At 58.5% G+C, this 14,339-nt stretch overlaps 4 protein-coding genes across 5 annotated transcripts in view; all 4 read left to right on the top strand.

Moving 5' to 3' along the window:
* Positions 1-8: 8 nt before the first annotated feature.
* Positions 9-2,524, top strand: ABB37_07897 (hypothetical protein; the record flags this gene model as incomplete). Of its 2 annotated transcripts, none has more annotated exons than XM_015806697.1 (1): positions 9-2,524. In XM_015806697.1, the coding sequence occupies exon 1, from the start codon at positions 959-961 to the stop codon at positions 2,522-2,524; it is 1,566 nt and encodes a 521-aa protein (XP_015654568.1). In that variant the 5' UTR covers positions 9-958. The 2 variants fall into 2 exon arrangements, with proteins under 2 accessions (XP_015654568.1, XP_015654567.1); XM_015806696.1 differs by having other exon boundaries at positions 696-2,524.
* Positions 2,525-3,679: 1,155 nt separating this feature from the next.
* On the top strand, positions 3,680-7,030 carry ABB37_07896 (hypothetical protein; the record flags this gene model as incomplete). The annotated part of the gene is made up of 1 exon (XM_015806695.1): positions 3,680-7,030. One exon carries the CDS (start codon positions 3,680-3,682, stop codon positions 7,028-7,030), a length of 3,351 nt encoding a protein of 1,116 aa, XP_015654566.1.
* Positions 7,031-9,349: 2,319 nt separating this feature from the next.
* ABB37_07895 (hypothetical protein) lies at positions 9,350-12,501 on the top strand (the record flags this gene model as incomplete). Its single annotated transcript, XM_015806694.1, has 1 exon — positions 9,350-12,501. The coding sequence occupies exon 1, from the start codon at positions 9,670-9,672 to the stop codon at positions 12,499-12,501; it is 2,832 nt and encodes a 943-aa protein (XP_015654565.1). The 5' UTR covers positions 9,350-9,669.
* Positions 12,502-13,894: 1,393 nt separating this feature from the next.
* The window catches only part of ABB37_07894 (hypothetical protein), a gene marked incomplete at its 3' end in the record, with an annotated part of 1,789 nt that continues 1,344 nt past the window's right edge, over positions 13,895-14,339 (top strand). The window contains exon 1 of the mRNA XM_015806693.1: positions 13,895-14,339. This exon is cut by the window's right edge and continues 1,344 nt beyond it.

Genomic DNA, 14,339 nt, shown 5'->3' with positions numbered 1-14,339 from the left:
CCCCCGAAGGCGCTCCGCGACCATCTTCGTTTTGCTCGTCATTTCCGCTTACGTTTTCTCTTTGCGTGACCGCGGAGGAAAACCCGGAAAAGAGGAATCATAAAACGAGCTACCGGAGACCGTACGGCGGCAGTTTGCCAGACGATCGTTTGGTGATAGAGACTGCGGTTGTGCCCTATACGTTTGGTGCTTCTAGATACGCGAAGCTGCTGAATTGGGTTGTCCGCGTGCGGAGCCGATGCTAACAACAACGAAACCAACAAAAGTGGCAAGAGAAGAAAGAAGGGAAGAAGGAACGGAGGCGGACTCATGTGTATGCTAACGCACTAGTGCTGCGTGAGCCGTCGTCTCCTTTTACTGTGCCAGACAGCGGCAACAGCGTCCCTGGCCGGCGATCATCGGATGCGAGGGCCTTCTCCTCTGTGGATGCGTCAAGTGTGGCGAGCTTCTTTGCCGCCTCTTCTCAACTAGCGGTCCCTTGTCGCGCCATCACGGCTTTTATTATCGATATGAACATCACGACGTGTTTTTTTTGTTTGTGGTGGTAGTGTTTTCTCGTTGAGAGGCAGAGGAAGACGGAGGAGGAGGAGAGAGCTGACAGCGCCACGCTGAAACACGCGTGGAAGTCACGGAGGAGCGACGCACTCACACCATCATCTCTCTGCTTCTTCTATTCCCCCTTTCTTTCTTTTGAAGAGCTTTCTTACGTTACTGGCCCGGCTACGACAGCATTCGCTTGCCCTTTTCCTTTGTACGTACGTCCACACTCGCTCCTTTATCATCGCCCTATCCTTTACCGCTCTACGCAGCCGGCTTCCACACCACGAAGGGAACAGGAACTCCCCTCCCTTCCCCTCCCCCCCCCCTCTTCTTCCCCTGCCCTGCCACTCATCTGTTGCACGCTTACCACAGGTTTTATCCATTTCTTTTCTTTCTGTTCTTCTAAATCGTTCTCAACATGTCCGTCCTCACGAGCAACGCTGCCGGCGCCCGCAGCACCTTCGACGCCTCGCTCGTCAAAGGTGAGTTCAATCAATACTGGTACTCGCAAAACACCATCGACGCCTTGGTGCACGAGGTGGCCCACCACGCGACGGCCTGCGCCTTCCTGTCGACCCCATCCCTCTTCTTCGCTCTGGACAGGCGGCGCGGCGATGAAAGCACTGAGGAGGAGACGCGCCTGCTCGAGCTGCGACGGCGGAGTCGACTGTTTGAGTACGACGCACAGTGGGCGAGCGATGCGTGCTACGTGGTGTACGACTTCCACCAGCCAGAGCAGGTGCCGATCCAGTACATGGCTGCCTTCGACTACGTCGTGGCGGACCCTCCCTTCATCACCCGCGACGTGTGGGAGCGCTACGCGGCGACGGTGAAGCTGCTGCTAAAGGAGGGCGGGAAATTGCTCTTCACCACCGTGCTAGAGAACCACACGACGCTGGAGAACTTGATGGACCGCCCGCTCTTCATCGCGGCATTCTACCCGCTGGTCGAGCACCTCACGTACCAGTACGTGTGCTTCCTTTCCTACGAGCCGACCGTGCTGTCGCGGCCGAACCCAGAGGTGCAGGAGACCGATCCCAAGACGATCGCTGCGATTCGAATGGCGAACGACCTGCGCTCGTCGGAGAAGGAGTTCGCCTTGCAGATGGCGACGCGGAGGCGCGAGGGCGAGACGCGGCTGCCGACCGCTGCCTACGAGCGCGATGTGCAGCTGGCACAGGACCCGCTGCTGCGACAACAAGCAGAGGCGGAGCAGCGGCAGGGCGTGGACTGGGACTCCATCCCTATTGAAAAAATGGAGTGGGGTCACATCCCTGAGGGATTGACGATGTACCCGGAGGGCAACGTGCCGCATCCCTCCGCACTGGCAGACGATAACGCCGTCGCGGATGCCGCCGCTGTAGGCGCAGCACCCAAGTCATTTGGAGCGGCGTACGACGCGTGTGTGGCGCTGCGCACCGATCTGGACACGTTTAAAGGTTTTATCGACACGATGCAACGACACATGGACTCCCAGATGAAGCTGCGGCGGCAGCGCGTAAAGCTGACGAAGGAACGGACGGCGCTGAAGGAGGCGCAGCAGCAGCAGCAGCAAGGACAGGGCACCAACGCGGTAGTCAGCAGCGGCAGTAACAGCGTCGCGGAGGACGGTGCGGTGGTGTCGGCGTTGGATGCGCAGATCGCCGAGGTGAGCGCCGCCATCATCGCCAACGAGGCGGACCGGACAGCGAAGGTGGACGCCATGGCGCTGCTGGCCGGCCGCATTGAGCAGGGAGAGCACACCCTGACTTCACTGACGGCACCACCGTCGTCATCGTCGTCTACCACGATCGAGAAGGAGGTGCCCTACGCGGCCGCCATGACCGACTGCATCGCTGCCTATCGCACCGTGGAGGCGAAGAAGGTGCCGCTGCAGGAGCTGGCGGCCGATGCAACGGGCCGCTTCAAGTTCCCCATCTTCGCGCGCATGAAGGAGCTCCTGCAGCGCATCAAGGAGCTGAAGCAGCAGCAGCAGCAGCAGTGATACCACCGTTTTCTCTTTTGTATGTGACCGTGTGTGACCTTTGTGCGACGATGTAACTATATGTGTGTGTGCGTATGCGTGTGTGTGTGCGTGTGTGTGGGCAACGAACGGAGGGCGTGGGCGACTGCGAGTCTCCCTTTTTTTTTTTTTGAATTCCCGGCGTAGCCCTTAACTAACACCTCGTAACAAACGGCAACAACAACAAGCAAAACATACACGAACAGCTGCAATGACGGACAGCGCAGAGGTGGGGCCTGCATCAGAGGCGTTATCGCTGTGGTAAAAAGGGGAATTCTTCCTTTTTATCATTCCCGAGTGCCATCCGCGTGAAGAGCTACTTTTGGTGGCTCCGTCAGCGCATCTGAGTCTCGTGACGGTCTCCTGCGATCGCGTTGGCTCTTCCGCCTCCCTTTCATTTCTGAGCTTGGAGCCCTCTTCGTCTTCTCCATCGCCTCCTCAATGCTCCCTTTCTTTTGGTGTTTTTCACTTCTCTCTCTCTCTCTCTCTTACTCTCCTTCCTGCATCGACGCGCACGCATTGGCGCCGTGGAGGTCAAATAAACTGCAAGGAAATCACGAGAAGGTTTTTATTTTAATGGGTTTTCTCTTTTCACTCCCGCTCTTTCCATTATCTCTCTGCGTGTGTGTGCGTGGTTTTGTCTGACGGTGCGCATTTGGGCGTCTCGACGCACGACTCGAACGACCATCGTTAACCATTTCTTTTGGAGATTTGCACATATATCTTCACTGTCTTAGCATTCCTATTATATCTACCTTGCTCTTTTCTCCTTTTTTTTTCTTTTCTCTTTCATAGTTCATTTTCGGAGGCGCACGCCGGCCGGTTCGCCAGGGGAATCCAGAACAACCCTCCCCCCCTTTCCTTCTCTTACTCTTTTAAGCATCATCGCAGTACCGAACGCCCCCCACACCGCAGTTGTTCGTATTCAGTTGTGGGACTCTTCCTTTGCCAGGCCACCGAAGCACTCTCCCTCCCTCCCCCCCCTCTCTTTACCCGTTGTAGAGGCGCACATACCACAGCGCCACAGTGGTCCTGGACGCGTACGCTAAAGATTAAGTATATACACGAAGCAGACAGCAGTACAGGCCCCGAACCCACACAAAAATAAACGTAGAGGAAGGAAAATACCGGTTAATTATGTTCGTGTTTGAGCTCTCCACGGTCACCCCGTGCGGGTCAGCCGCGTACTACTCGCTGGTCATCCGCGACCCGTACGTCCTCGGCAACTGCCCGGAAGCAGACATCGCCATCGCCCACGACGGCATCTCCGACGAGCACGTCTCTCTCACCGTCCTCCACGCGCACGAGGCGGCGAAGGAGGTGGAGGCGGCCACGAGGGCGGCGGCGGACGGAGACGCAGCCACCGCCACGACGAACAGCGACCGCGCAGGTAAACTGCGGTATGAAGAGGAGGACGAAGAAGCAGAAGCAGAAGAGCAAGATCAGGAGAGGGAGGAGGACGTACCGGGTCTGGCTGCCGCTGCTGCTGCTGCCACGACCGCAGATGAGGGTGATGGCGACGAGCACCACAACGGCGCGGCTGCTGGAGGCAGCGATGTGGAGGATAACGTTCTGATGGACACGCCTCCTGACAAGTCCATGGAGGAGGAGGAGAAGGCCGCCGCCGCCGCTGCTGCTGCTGCTGCAGCGGATGAAGACAACGCGGCGCGAGCCCCGTTCCTCAGCGGCGATCATCTGGTGGTCCGGGTCACCGCCCTCCCCACCAAAGGCAGCGGCGACGTGCGCATCGGCAATGTTTTCCTGCAGCCAGGTGACTCGGTGCTCGTGCGCGACGGCGACACGCTTTTTCTCGGCGACGGAGTCAGCGGCACCTTCCACTACCGCCCCTTGATGGTCAGTCTCGAGGTCGGCGCCTACCCGGACGACTACGTCAGCGATCTCCGTCGCATGTTCGATCAGCTGGGGGCGACCTTCGTCGACGAGCCGATCCCCTCCATCGAGGTGCCGCACGTACCCGTTGGGCAGCTGCACTGCGCCGAAGAACTCAACGACAGCACGAGCTGCCTCGCCGCACTGACCTACGGCTACTCTGTTGTCCACCCCACCTACGTCTTTGAGTGGTTCGCGGCGGTGTCGAGGCGGGCGGCGGCCCCGCTCAACACGCTGCCGTCGCCCTCGCGCTTTGAGGTGCCGGTGCGGTGTACCATGCACCCGACCACTACAATGTACGTGCGGCCAGAGTCGGACACCTGCCCCTTCTCCCTCTACCCGATACCGTCGACGGCCATGACCAACCGCAGCCGGGCGGAGCTGTTCGCCGGACGTGTTTTCTTCTTCTTCACCGACGCCGCCGCGACGCGGTATTGGCGGGCCGTGGAGGACTGCGGGGGCGCCGTGTACGGCCCCGGCGATGTCGAGGCGGCGAAGGAGGCCGTGCGTCGCCTCGTGGACGCTCAGCAGAGCGCCGGCGTCTCCTCCCCCCGCCTGCCGAGCAGCTTCTACATCATCATCGACAACACGGCGGAGGCGGTGCTGCTCAACTCCGGGCTGGCGGCCGCCTCGCCGGAGCTGCTGGCGTTCATGGACGACGCCGGCAACGCCTGCGGCGCGGCGAACCTGTGTGTCATGGGCGACCACTCCCTCTTCACCGCACTGCTGAGCAACCGGTTCAACGAAGAGCCCGTGCTGTTGACGTCTGGGGTGCCGGGGGCGGCCACGCCGGGCTGCAACGACGCGGCGGACAACCTCGCAGACGGCGGACACGGCGCTGGTGGGGCTGCGCCGGTGAGTGCCCGCACCCCGCGTTCTTCCTACTCTCCCCGCTACCACAGCATGTGCGGCCCCGGATCGGAGCAGCACGGCGGCGGTGGCGGCTCCACCACCGCCCGCTCCGCCTCCTGCGTGAGTGCGCGCGAGCAGGACCGCCGGAATAGCCTGTTGCCGCGCAGCGCCAATCGCACCCCATCCCGCAGTCAGATGCGCTCCTACAGCCGCCAGCAGGCCCGCTCCGCCTCGATGCGGTCGGCGCAGAACGACGGCATGCCGGACGGGTACGAGGCAGGTTCCCACAGCGGCAGGAGCGGCAGCGTCTCCAGCCGTCAGGGTCGCCGCCACCTCGTGCCCACCGTGGCGGAGGGCGAGATGCGCAGCTTTGCGGAGGACTTCGACATGGTGCGCGTCCGCATCTACGCGTTTCTCGTCCGCGAGGAGCCAAAGCTGGACACGGCCATCGCCACCTACCATAGAAACCTGTACGTGAACATCGATGGGATGGAGTACGCGCTGGAGATCAAGGCCCAGGCGGAGGACTTCATGGAGCGCGTCGACGACCTGCTGGCCGATCCGGCCTGCCACGGCGCCTACACAGACTCCCTGCGCCGCTTTTGGCGCGACTGCAGCGATATGGATGTCAAGGCGCAGCACCTCCTGCACTATTGGGACCGCCGCTTCCCTGCCACCGCACTGCCGCGGCGGGTGCGGTCGGCGCGACGGGCGAGCAGCCGTCAGTCGCCGGCGTCGCGTAGCATGACGCCGCGGGGGTTCGCCGTCGCCACCGCGAACTCGCCCGCTCCGGTCAACGGACCAATGGGGCGCCGTGACGGCGGGGGCGTCTCGGCGGTCGATGGCCACGCCGCGGCGACGGCCACAACGGCCGCCTCACGCGACCCCGAGGACGTGCGTGCGCATCGGGAGCTGTACACGAGCCCCGAGGCCGCGGTACGGCTGCAGGCGGAGGATCGGACAGAGGAGCCCCCGCTGCCGCAACGCCCGGCGGAGCAGGTGGTCGGCGCGGGTCTAAACGGCGTAGCGCCGTCACCGCCGCCGCCGCGGGGTTGCTCCACCTCGTCGCGGCAGTCACGCCGCCGATCGCTGACGCCGCGGTCGCCGCCGGCCTCGCACGCCGGGGGGCGGTCCGCGCACGCGGTCCCGATCGACCAGCGACCACCGTGGGTAGGAAACTGGGCCGAGGAGTCCGAGAACGCAGAGGGGAAGGCAGCAGGGGACGAACAGCCGCAGCCGCCATCCGCCACCACGGCCGAGGCGTACACGTCGCCGCAGCGCAAGACGCCGCGGGCGGTGCAGAGGACACCGGCGGGCGACGTGGCCAAGTACGCGCCGAATGTTGTGCGAGCCCGGTCGAGTGGTCGTAGCACGTCGAGGCCGCGACGTCCGGCTGCCGAGCAATCACAACAATCCGGGGAAGAAGGATCAGCGGTGAAGGCGCAGGACGTGGCCGCCGCGTCAGCCACCAAAAAAGCGGAGGGGGCGGCGGCGCAGGAGGAGGCGGAGAGTCAGGTACGTACGGCACCCGCCCCGACGCCCCAGCCCGCCCCTGCAGCGAAGCCACGCAAGGCCGCGACGCCGTCCTTCCGCAAACCGCGCGCGAAATCGGCCGCCGCGACGAAGCGTTCGACGGAGCAGAACGGCGGTGCGACGAACGGCCGTGCGGCGGGGCAGGGCCGCCGTACGTCGTTGGCGGACTCCCAGTCTGAGAAACTGCGCAGTTGTCCCCCATGGAAGTACTAGCGGTCAGAGAGGCTGGTGTAGCGTGGTGAGGTGGAAGGAAAGGGATCGGGGTATTTAGAGTTGAAGAACGTGGCGGCACGTCTGCCGTGTACGCGGTGGAACGGGCAGGTGGATTTGCCACCCATCCACGCACACCGAACTTTGGGGTTTCGCTCGATTATCTCTCCGGGACAGTTTCGTTGCTCTTCCATGGAGAAGAGCGAGCGATGCGCCTCCGAGGCACGAAGAAGCTCCCCGCCTCATCTGTGAAGTACATATAAATACACGTTGGAGCGAGCGGCGATTTGTTTTTGTTTTTCGCCTTCTTCTCGGCCGTGCACCTCGCCTTTGGTGCCCGCCATGAATTGGAAGGAGATTCGCCGTGTTTGCTCAAACAGCTGTTATAGACGGGTGGGGGGGGGGGGAGGGGTAAATAAAATGACGTATCGCCCACAACAAGAGAACTGTGTGTGTGTGTGTGTGCGCCGTATCGTGGAAAATCAAAGGGCCTCCTTTTTTCCCTCTCACCTTCAGCTACAATGATGGCGAAAGAGCCTTCTTTTTATTTGGAGCGTGTGAGCGGTGTTGCCCTCTGTGTTTGTGTGTGGGCGTATCTTTTTTCTCTACTTTAGACTAGTGTATTTATATACCTATATACACATATATATCTCCTTTTCAGTTTCATGTTGGTGTTCTGTCTCTCTCTCTCTCCCTCGCAGTGTTTACCTTTCGCTGGAAGGGGGGGGGGTGTAAAAGCAGCCTGTTCTTCTTCCTCCCTCCCCCCTCCCCCCTTTCTGTTCACGCATAGGAAGCATACGGGTCAATCTATCAAGAAGGAAAGAAGCAGCAAAAGAAGAGCTGGTGGCACTCCTCGCTCTTCCATCGTTGTTGTTGTTGTTGTGGCGGCGGTGGTTCCTCTCGCGCCAGTGCTTTTGCGCAGCTGGCTGGTATCATGCATTTTTACTTTGTACTGTACCTTCTTTCTCTTCTTATTTCTCTTTAGAAGCTGAACTAACGCGATTTAGAGTGCCCTCAGTCCCCTCCGCCCCGATGAAAAATAGTGGGCCGTCAAAGTGGTAAAGGAAGCACACACCCGTACACTTTTTGTGGGAGTGTGGTAATGTGTTGGAGTGTGCCACCGGTGGCTATTATACGTTGGTGTTGTTCCTTCCCAACTTCTTTGGACACCGGCTTGGCTCCATTCTCATTCAATATTTCTATATATATATATATATTTTATGCTCTGGTTTCCTGCGCATCGTGTACACCGAGGAAGTGGCTTTCATCTCCGTGTTCAACTGGTTTAAGATGTGTGTGTGTGTGTTGTTGCGTTCATTGGACGTGTTTGTATTGGTGTGTCGTACCGGGGGAATCGCCCTTCTTCCACCAGTAGCGCATTGCTGTTGTTAGAGAACTATGTTCTTTTCTATCGTCTTCTTTTTTGGTCTGTTTGTGTGTGTGTGTCTGTGTGTGCTGAGTGGCTGCTCTTCGGTTATGGCAATTTAGAAGGCTTTTTTTTTGTCCTTGACGGATGTGGATGTGCGAGTCCTTGTCTCTCGCTCTCTCTCTTCTCTGTCGTTTTCACGTAGTATTATTTTTTTTTTTGCTCTTTTCGCTCTGATGCTTGTCAACAGTTTTGTGACCAATTTGCTGCCGCACCCTTTCTCTTTCTCTTTTTTTTGCGGTGACCGACAATTCAACTTTACAAGAACACAAAACTAGAGGACCTCCCCCAAAAAACAAATACAAGTAGGCTGTGAGAGGTGGGAAGGGGCAACATCTCTCACTGGACGGTGGCGCGCTCAACGAGGTAAATGACCTCCGACGTTTGCGAAACGACGAAGGTGCTTCGTCGTGGTTGAAAAGAAAAAGGGAAAACACGGTTTTGGAGAGAGAGAGAGAGCAGTGTGCGTGGGCGACAAGAGAGCCTCCAAGGCCGACCTGTTTTTCCAGGTTCGACACCGAGAAGATTGGCCGCGTGTACACCTCTGGTGGTGCGCCTTGTAAGTGCTACCTTGTAGTTTGTGTTGACACTGCTCGTGCTCTTTTGAGTATCCTTTCCTGTTCGCAGTGAAATGCGTCTTTGAGAACAGCAAAAAGGTACTTCCTCTCGCGCATTCACGAGGGGAAGAGACCGCAAACTTGCGCGGCTGCATTTCTCCCCGCTCGAGTCTGCTGTTCCTGTTTGTGTGTGGGAACTTCCTTCTCAGATTCCGCAAGGAAGGAAAGCACTTGGTGCCATCATCCGCCTCCTTTCTTTGCGCCTAAACTCCCATTTCCTTTTATTATTATTATTATTATTATTCTCGCGCACTCATCCTTCACTCTTCGTCCTCGCGAGGAATACGACTATTATTATTATCTTCTTTTTGCTGTGTGTTCTTCTCTTTTTCTTTTTCTTAGCCACACATTTTTTTTTGTATTGTTTTCCTGCTTTCGGTTCTCTCTCGATTCAGGCTTGGCGACGTCTCCATCGTGTTTTGTTTTCTCTCTCTCACCTGCGCAGACTCCAGCGCCGCACGAGCGTTGATTGCGTACAGGAGGAAGTCGAAAATACCAAACGTCGACTACAGCAACGGCAGCAAAGAGCCTCTCGTTAGCACTACGATTGCTTCTTCCCTCGAGCACTCAAGAATAATAATAATAGTAAAAAAAGAAAAATGAATTTGGGCGAAGTCTTCCAAAATCGCGTTAACGAGGTGGAGGAGACGGGGATGGAGCTCTACCTCGTGTTCTTCGCGATGGGAAAAATGCTGACCGTTATCCCGGACGATGACGAGGTGGCGCGTGAGCAGCGCGCGCAACGGAATGAACGCCGCAAGGGAGGGGAGGAGATTCTTTTCTCACAGATTCGCTCGGGCGATGGCGGCGACGGCGGTGATGAGGCGGAGGCCGCGGACGCCAACAAGGGGAGTAGTAAGAATGGCAATGCGAATAGCAGCGGCAGCACTAACCACAACAGCGGTGACAATAGTGGCGACAGCTTCGTGTCACCCACCTCGTTCCGCTCGGACCAGTCCTTTTCATCGCACTCGGAGGGTGTCGGTGGGATGTCGCAGGCCGCGTACATGAAGGCTCGAGTGGAGGCGGAGAGCACGCTGCAGCTGCGCGTCTTCGACTTCGACCCGCGGCAGTGGACGCTGCAGTTTTTGGCCACCGCAGCGAAGTTTATCTGCGAAGAGTTTGATCGCTACCTGCAACAAGTCCACCTGCTGCTGCGCTTCATGGCGGTGCGGCGACGACGCATTGAGAAGCGGTCTGCCGTGCTACGCGAGCGTCAAGCGCGTGCGGCGAAAACGCCGGCCGACGCCGTGCAATCGTCGAACCAACCCACGACGACGACGACTACCACCACCGCCCCTTCCACCTCTCTTCTCACTTCTCTCGGCGCGACGTTAGCAGACATGTGCAAGGCCGTGGCTGGCCCCCGTGCGCGCGATGCGGCGGACGACATTGCCCCCGCTGAAAGCGACACGGACCTCTCGGCTGAGGAGGAGCAGCGCGTGGCGGTGAGCCTGCCCGACAGCCTCCTTCGCCAAAAGGCGGACACCCTCTCCTCTTTCTTTAGCATTTACGTCGCTGTCGTCATGCGGGAGGAGACGCCGATGCGTGTTATTAAGAGCGTCGGTGAGCGAATGCATGCCATCAGCGTTGTCCTGCACAACTACCCCCGTGAACCGCTGGACATCGTGGAGCAGCTCCATCGCGACAGGGAAGACCAGGCCGCGTCGTTTCTCGCGCAGTGGATGACGAAAGGGGAAGGGCGACTGGCACCGCTGCTGATGGCGAGCCCCCCTGCTTCAGCGAGCGACGCCGCACAACGGTCCTCGTCGTCTTCTCGGTCGTCTGCCGTGGGCAGTACGATTGGGCCGGAGAGTGTCATGGACAGCGAGGGCAATTACTCTCCTCAGAATACGGCAGGCGCGTTGGAGGAAGCGTCGAGGCCGGTGGCAGCGGCAGAGGATGCGGCGCGGACACACAGCGGGGACTGTGGCACCTCAGGAGGCGCGGACGCGGCCGACGCGGAGGGAGTAAGAGTGGGGTGGGAGTCGCTGTCTGCGGACGCCATCGCCCCTGCGTGTCCGCCGGTGGACGCGGCGACCGCGCGCGAGCTGATTGCGGAGTTTCGCGCAAGCCGCTCGCCGTGCACGAGCCGGCTGGCGCAGTTGGTGGTGGACACCGTTCCCGGGATGGATGAGACGGCGCTGCTGCCGTGCATCGCGCAGCCGGAGCGGCACGGCTTCAACGACGGCTGCATCCGTCTGACTCCTTTCATGACTACCGCCGAGGAGGCGCTGCTAACACAGTGGATGCAGGTGCGGCTGACGGAGCTGATGGAGGACGCCGAGGAATCGGTGCTCGTGCGGGCGTGGGCGTCACCGACGTACGACGCGAGGGGCGGAGAGCTGACGGTGCTGCTGAACCCGACCAACGCGTTTCGGATGCAGCTGAGCAACCCGGCTGACTTTTTGGTGAGTGGTCTAAAGTGCGATATGTGCTGTCAGGGATCTCGCTCCGTGAGCTACCAGGCGGTGCTGGAGAGCGGGGTGCGGAGCGAGGTAGTACTGGGGTACGAGGGCTGCGTGGGCTACGACATGTGTGTGGCCTGTAGCTACAATTACTACAGGTGCTGCGAGATACGGTTGCTGCGTGCGGTGCACCCTGACGCCGCGGTCCGGCAGCCGTTCGCCTACGGGCTGTACTCGAAGACCGTCGTGCAGTCGCTGCGCGTCGAGGGGAGCCACGACGACGACGCGGCGGTGGTGAAAGTGGTGGCCGTGATGGGTGTGTCGCCCTTTGGTGTTCTCCCCATTGGGTGGCTGCTGCCCCGTTCCCAACTCACGGCACTGAGCGCGGCGTGTGCGCTGACGGAGGACTACGTGGAGCTGACGGCCGCCGAGCACGCCGCGCTGCCAGTGCCGGGCGCACACTGGCAGGAGCACTGCCGCATCACCAACGTCAGCAAGCGGGTGCTGGAGGGGGTGGGGGAGGGAGACGAGGCCGCTGCTGCTGCTGCTGCTGCTTCGGTGGTGGCTGCGGGTGGGAAAGACGGCGATAACGCCTCTGCCGACGTCGCCGAGGCGGACGTGTGCCCGATATGCCTGCAGCTGCTGCACAGCCCGCTGCCGGTGCTGCGGACCCTGTGCGGGCACTGGTTTCACGTGGAGTGCATCGGCTCGCACTACCACTACAAGCCCGCGGTGGTGGACGGGGAGGTGAACGAGGCGAATGGCTGCCCGGTGTGCCGGTGCGCGCATTACATGCCCTCGCTGACCGACGTCGCCACGACGCTGCACACGAACGTGTACCGGTTGGAGATGCGCGTGCCGGTGTCGGAGGCACCGTTTGCCATCGCGGTAGGAACCATCCTGACGGACGACGGCGTCTACCACAACGCAACGAACGTGGCGGCGTGCACCGCCTTCTTCGATCTTGTGCCGGGCTACGAGTACACGGCAGAGGCAGCCGCCTCGCCGGTGACGCCGTCGTAACCATTCACGATGACCGGCGCAGGACAAAGAAAATGGTAGGGCGTAGGCGTGCGTCATTTTTTTTTTTGCCGCGGACGGTGATACGCCACTGCGACTTTGCCGTGAGGGAAGGTTTTTGTTTTCTTGCTGTGCGTTTTCTCTCCACGCTATTCACTGTTCGAGACTCCGCTGTACGGCCTGCTTTCTTCTGAGTGTTTCCAGCCGCTCGCTTTCGGTCGTTGAATCAATTCCCCCCCCCCTTTCCTGGGTGTGTGTGTGTGTGCGTGTGGGGATGGAGATGACGAATCTCCGCCCCGCACAGCTGTACCTCTGCTGTTGCTACTGAGGTCCGTTGTGTGGGAAATACTCTGCTTGCGTAGCTGTGGTGATGGTGGTGGTGGTGGTCGTCGCCGTCGCCGTCGCGTTGCTCACGGTGCAGTTGGCTGCTTTCGCGGAGGGCGATTTCTTTTTTGGGTTTTGCCTTTGTCTTAGCACCCGCCTCGGGTGGGGTGGGGGTCGTGTTACAGTGTTTTTTCCTTTCCTTCCTTCCTTCCTTCCACGTACGTCTCGGCGCATCAGGGAGCGTTTGAATTGGCTTGTTTTTTTTCGAGTCTTTCTTTTTTCTTCTTCTTCGTTCGCGGTTGAGAACGACCCGCGCCCCCTCCCCGGAAAGCGAAAGCGAAGAGAAGAAGTATTTAATGACGTACGATTGCTGTCCTGTCGTGTACTACGGTGAGTGGATGGTGCTTGATTTTCTTATGTACACGTTCGACAAATGTATAACATCAAAAACGAAAGGAAGAAAAGAAAACTGAGGGCGAACGGTGTCACGAGTCCACTGTACTGCAAGAAGACGCCGGTGCAGTGTGGAGAGCGTGCGGACGCCTGTGCGAAGTGGCAAAGCCTTTCAAAAAGAGCTTTTAGCCGCTTTTTGTGCGACATGAATAACAATCAAAAACAGCAAGTTAACGCATGGAGGAGGGAGGAAGAGGGAAAAGAACCGATTAAATCTGCTTTACGCATTTGAAAGGAGCCGTCGTCGGTGTGTACTACGGCGATACTCCTCCACCGGCTCCACGCGCAAGCATTCCACATGCTTTTTCTTCTCCGTTTCACCGAGTTGCAAGGCGGACTGTCGCGGTGTTAATGCGGAGCCGCAAAGACGATGAAGCGGAAGCGTGCATGTGCATTTGAGTGTTTTCACTGCCTATCAACGCAGAGCTCACAATCTCTCTTTTTGTTTTTCTGTCCTGTCTTGTTTGTTTTCCGCTACGAAATACGGCGATGCTGCCGCGTACCTCATGTTTCGCGACTTCATTTTCCATTCTTCTCTCTCTTCTTCCTCCTCTTCTCTATCCTGTGCCGTTGGTCGGGTAACCTTTTTTTTTTGCGTCGTCGGGGCACCAACTTGACAGCAGCTGCGGCGATCGTCTCTTCACGTTCGCTCTTCCCGCACGCTCTTCATATATACATATATATATATATAATATACATAATATACATTTTCTGTTTTGTTTTCTTCTTCTTCTCTCTTTAGAGTCACGCGTGTTCTAAACACGCACATCGTATCACCACCGGAGCGTGATGTTATTAGTAAGATTAAAAGACTTCTAACTGCTCCATCGATCAGTGCAGCATTGATTTTTTTTTTCCCGTTTTTGTTCTTTCCTTTGGACTCTAACCACGCACCTACCCTTCGAAGTATCTTTCCCGTTTCTTCTTCTTGTGTTTTTAAGAATTCTCCTTGTTGGAATCGTGTTTTCCACCTCTTCTTTGTAAGATTAAGAGACGGAAGTGTTTTCTCTTCTTTCCTTTGCTCTCCCATATATATATATATATATATATATATATATATATAT

Source organism: Leptomonas pyrrhocoris (genome assembly GCF_001293395.1).
Source record: "Leptomonas pyrrhocoris isolate H10 chromosome Unknown, whole genome shotgun sequence".
NCBI classification, from domain to species: domain Eukaryota; phylum Euglenozoa; class Kinetoplastea; order Trypanosomatida; family Trypanosomatidae; genus Leptomonas; species Leptomonas pyrrhocoris.
Note: the sequence above shows the minus strand (reverse complement) of the source record. Positions and strands in the feature narration are given on the sequence as shown.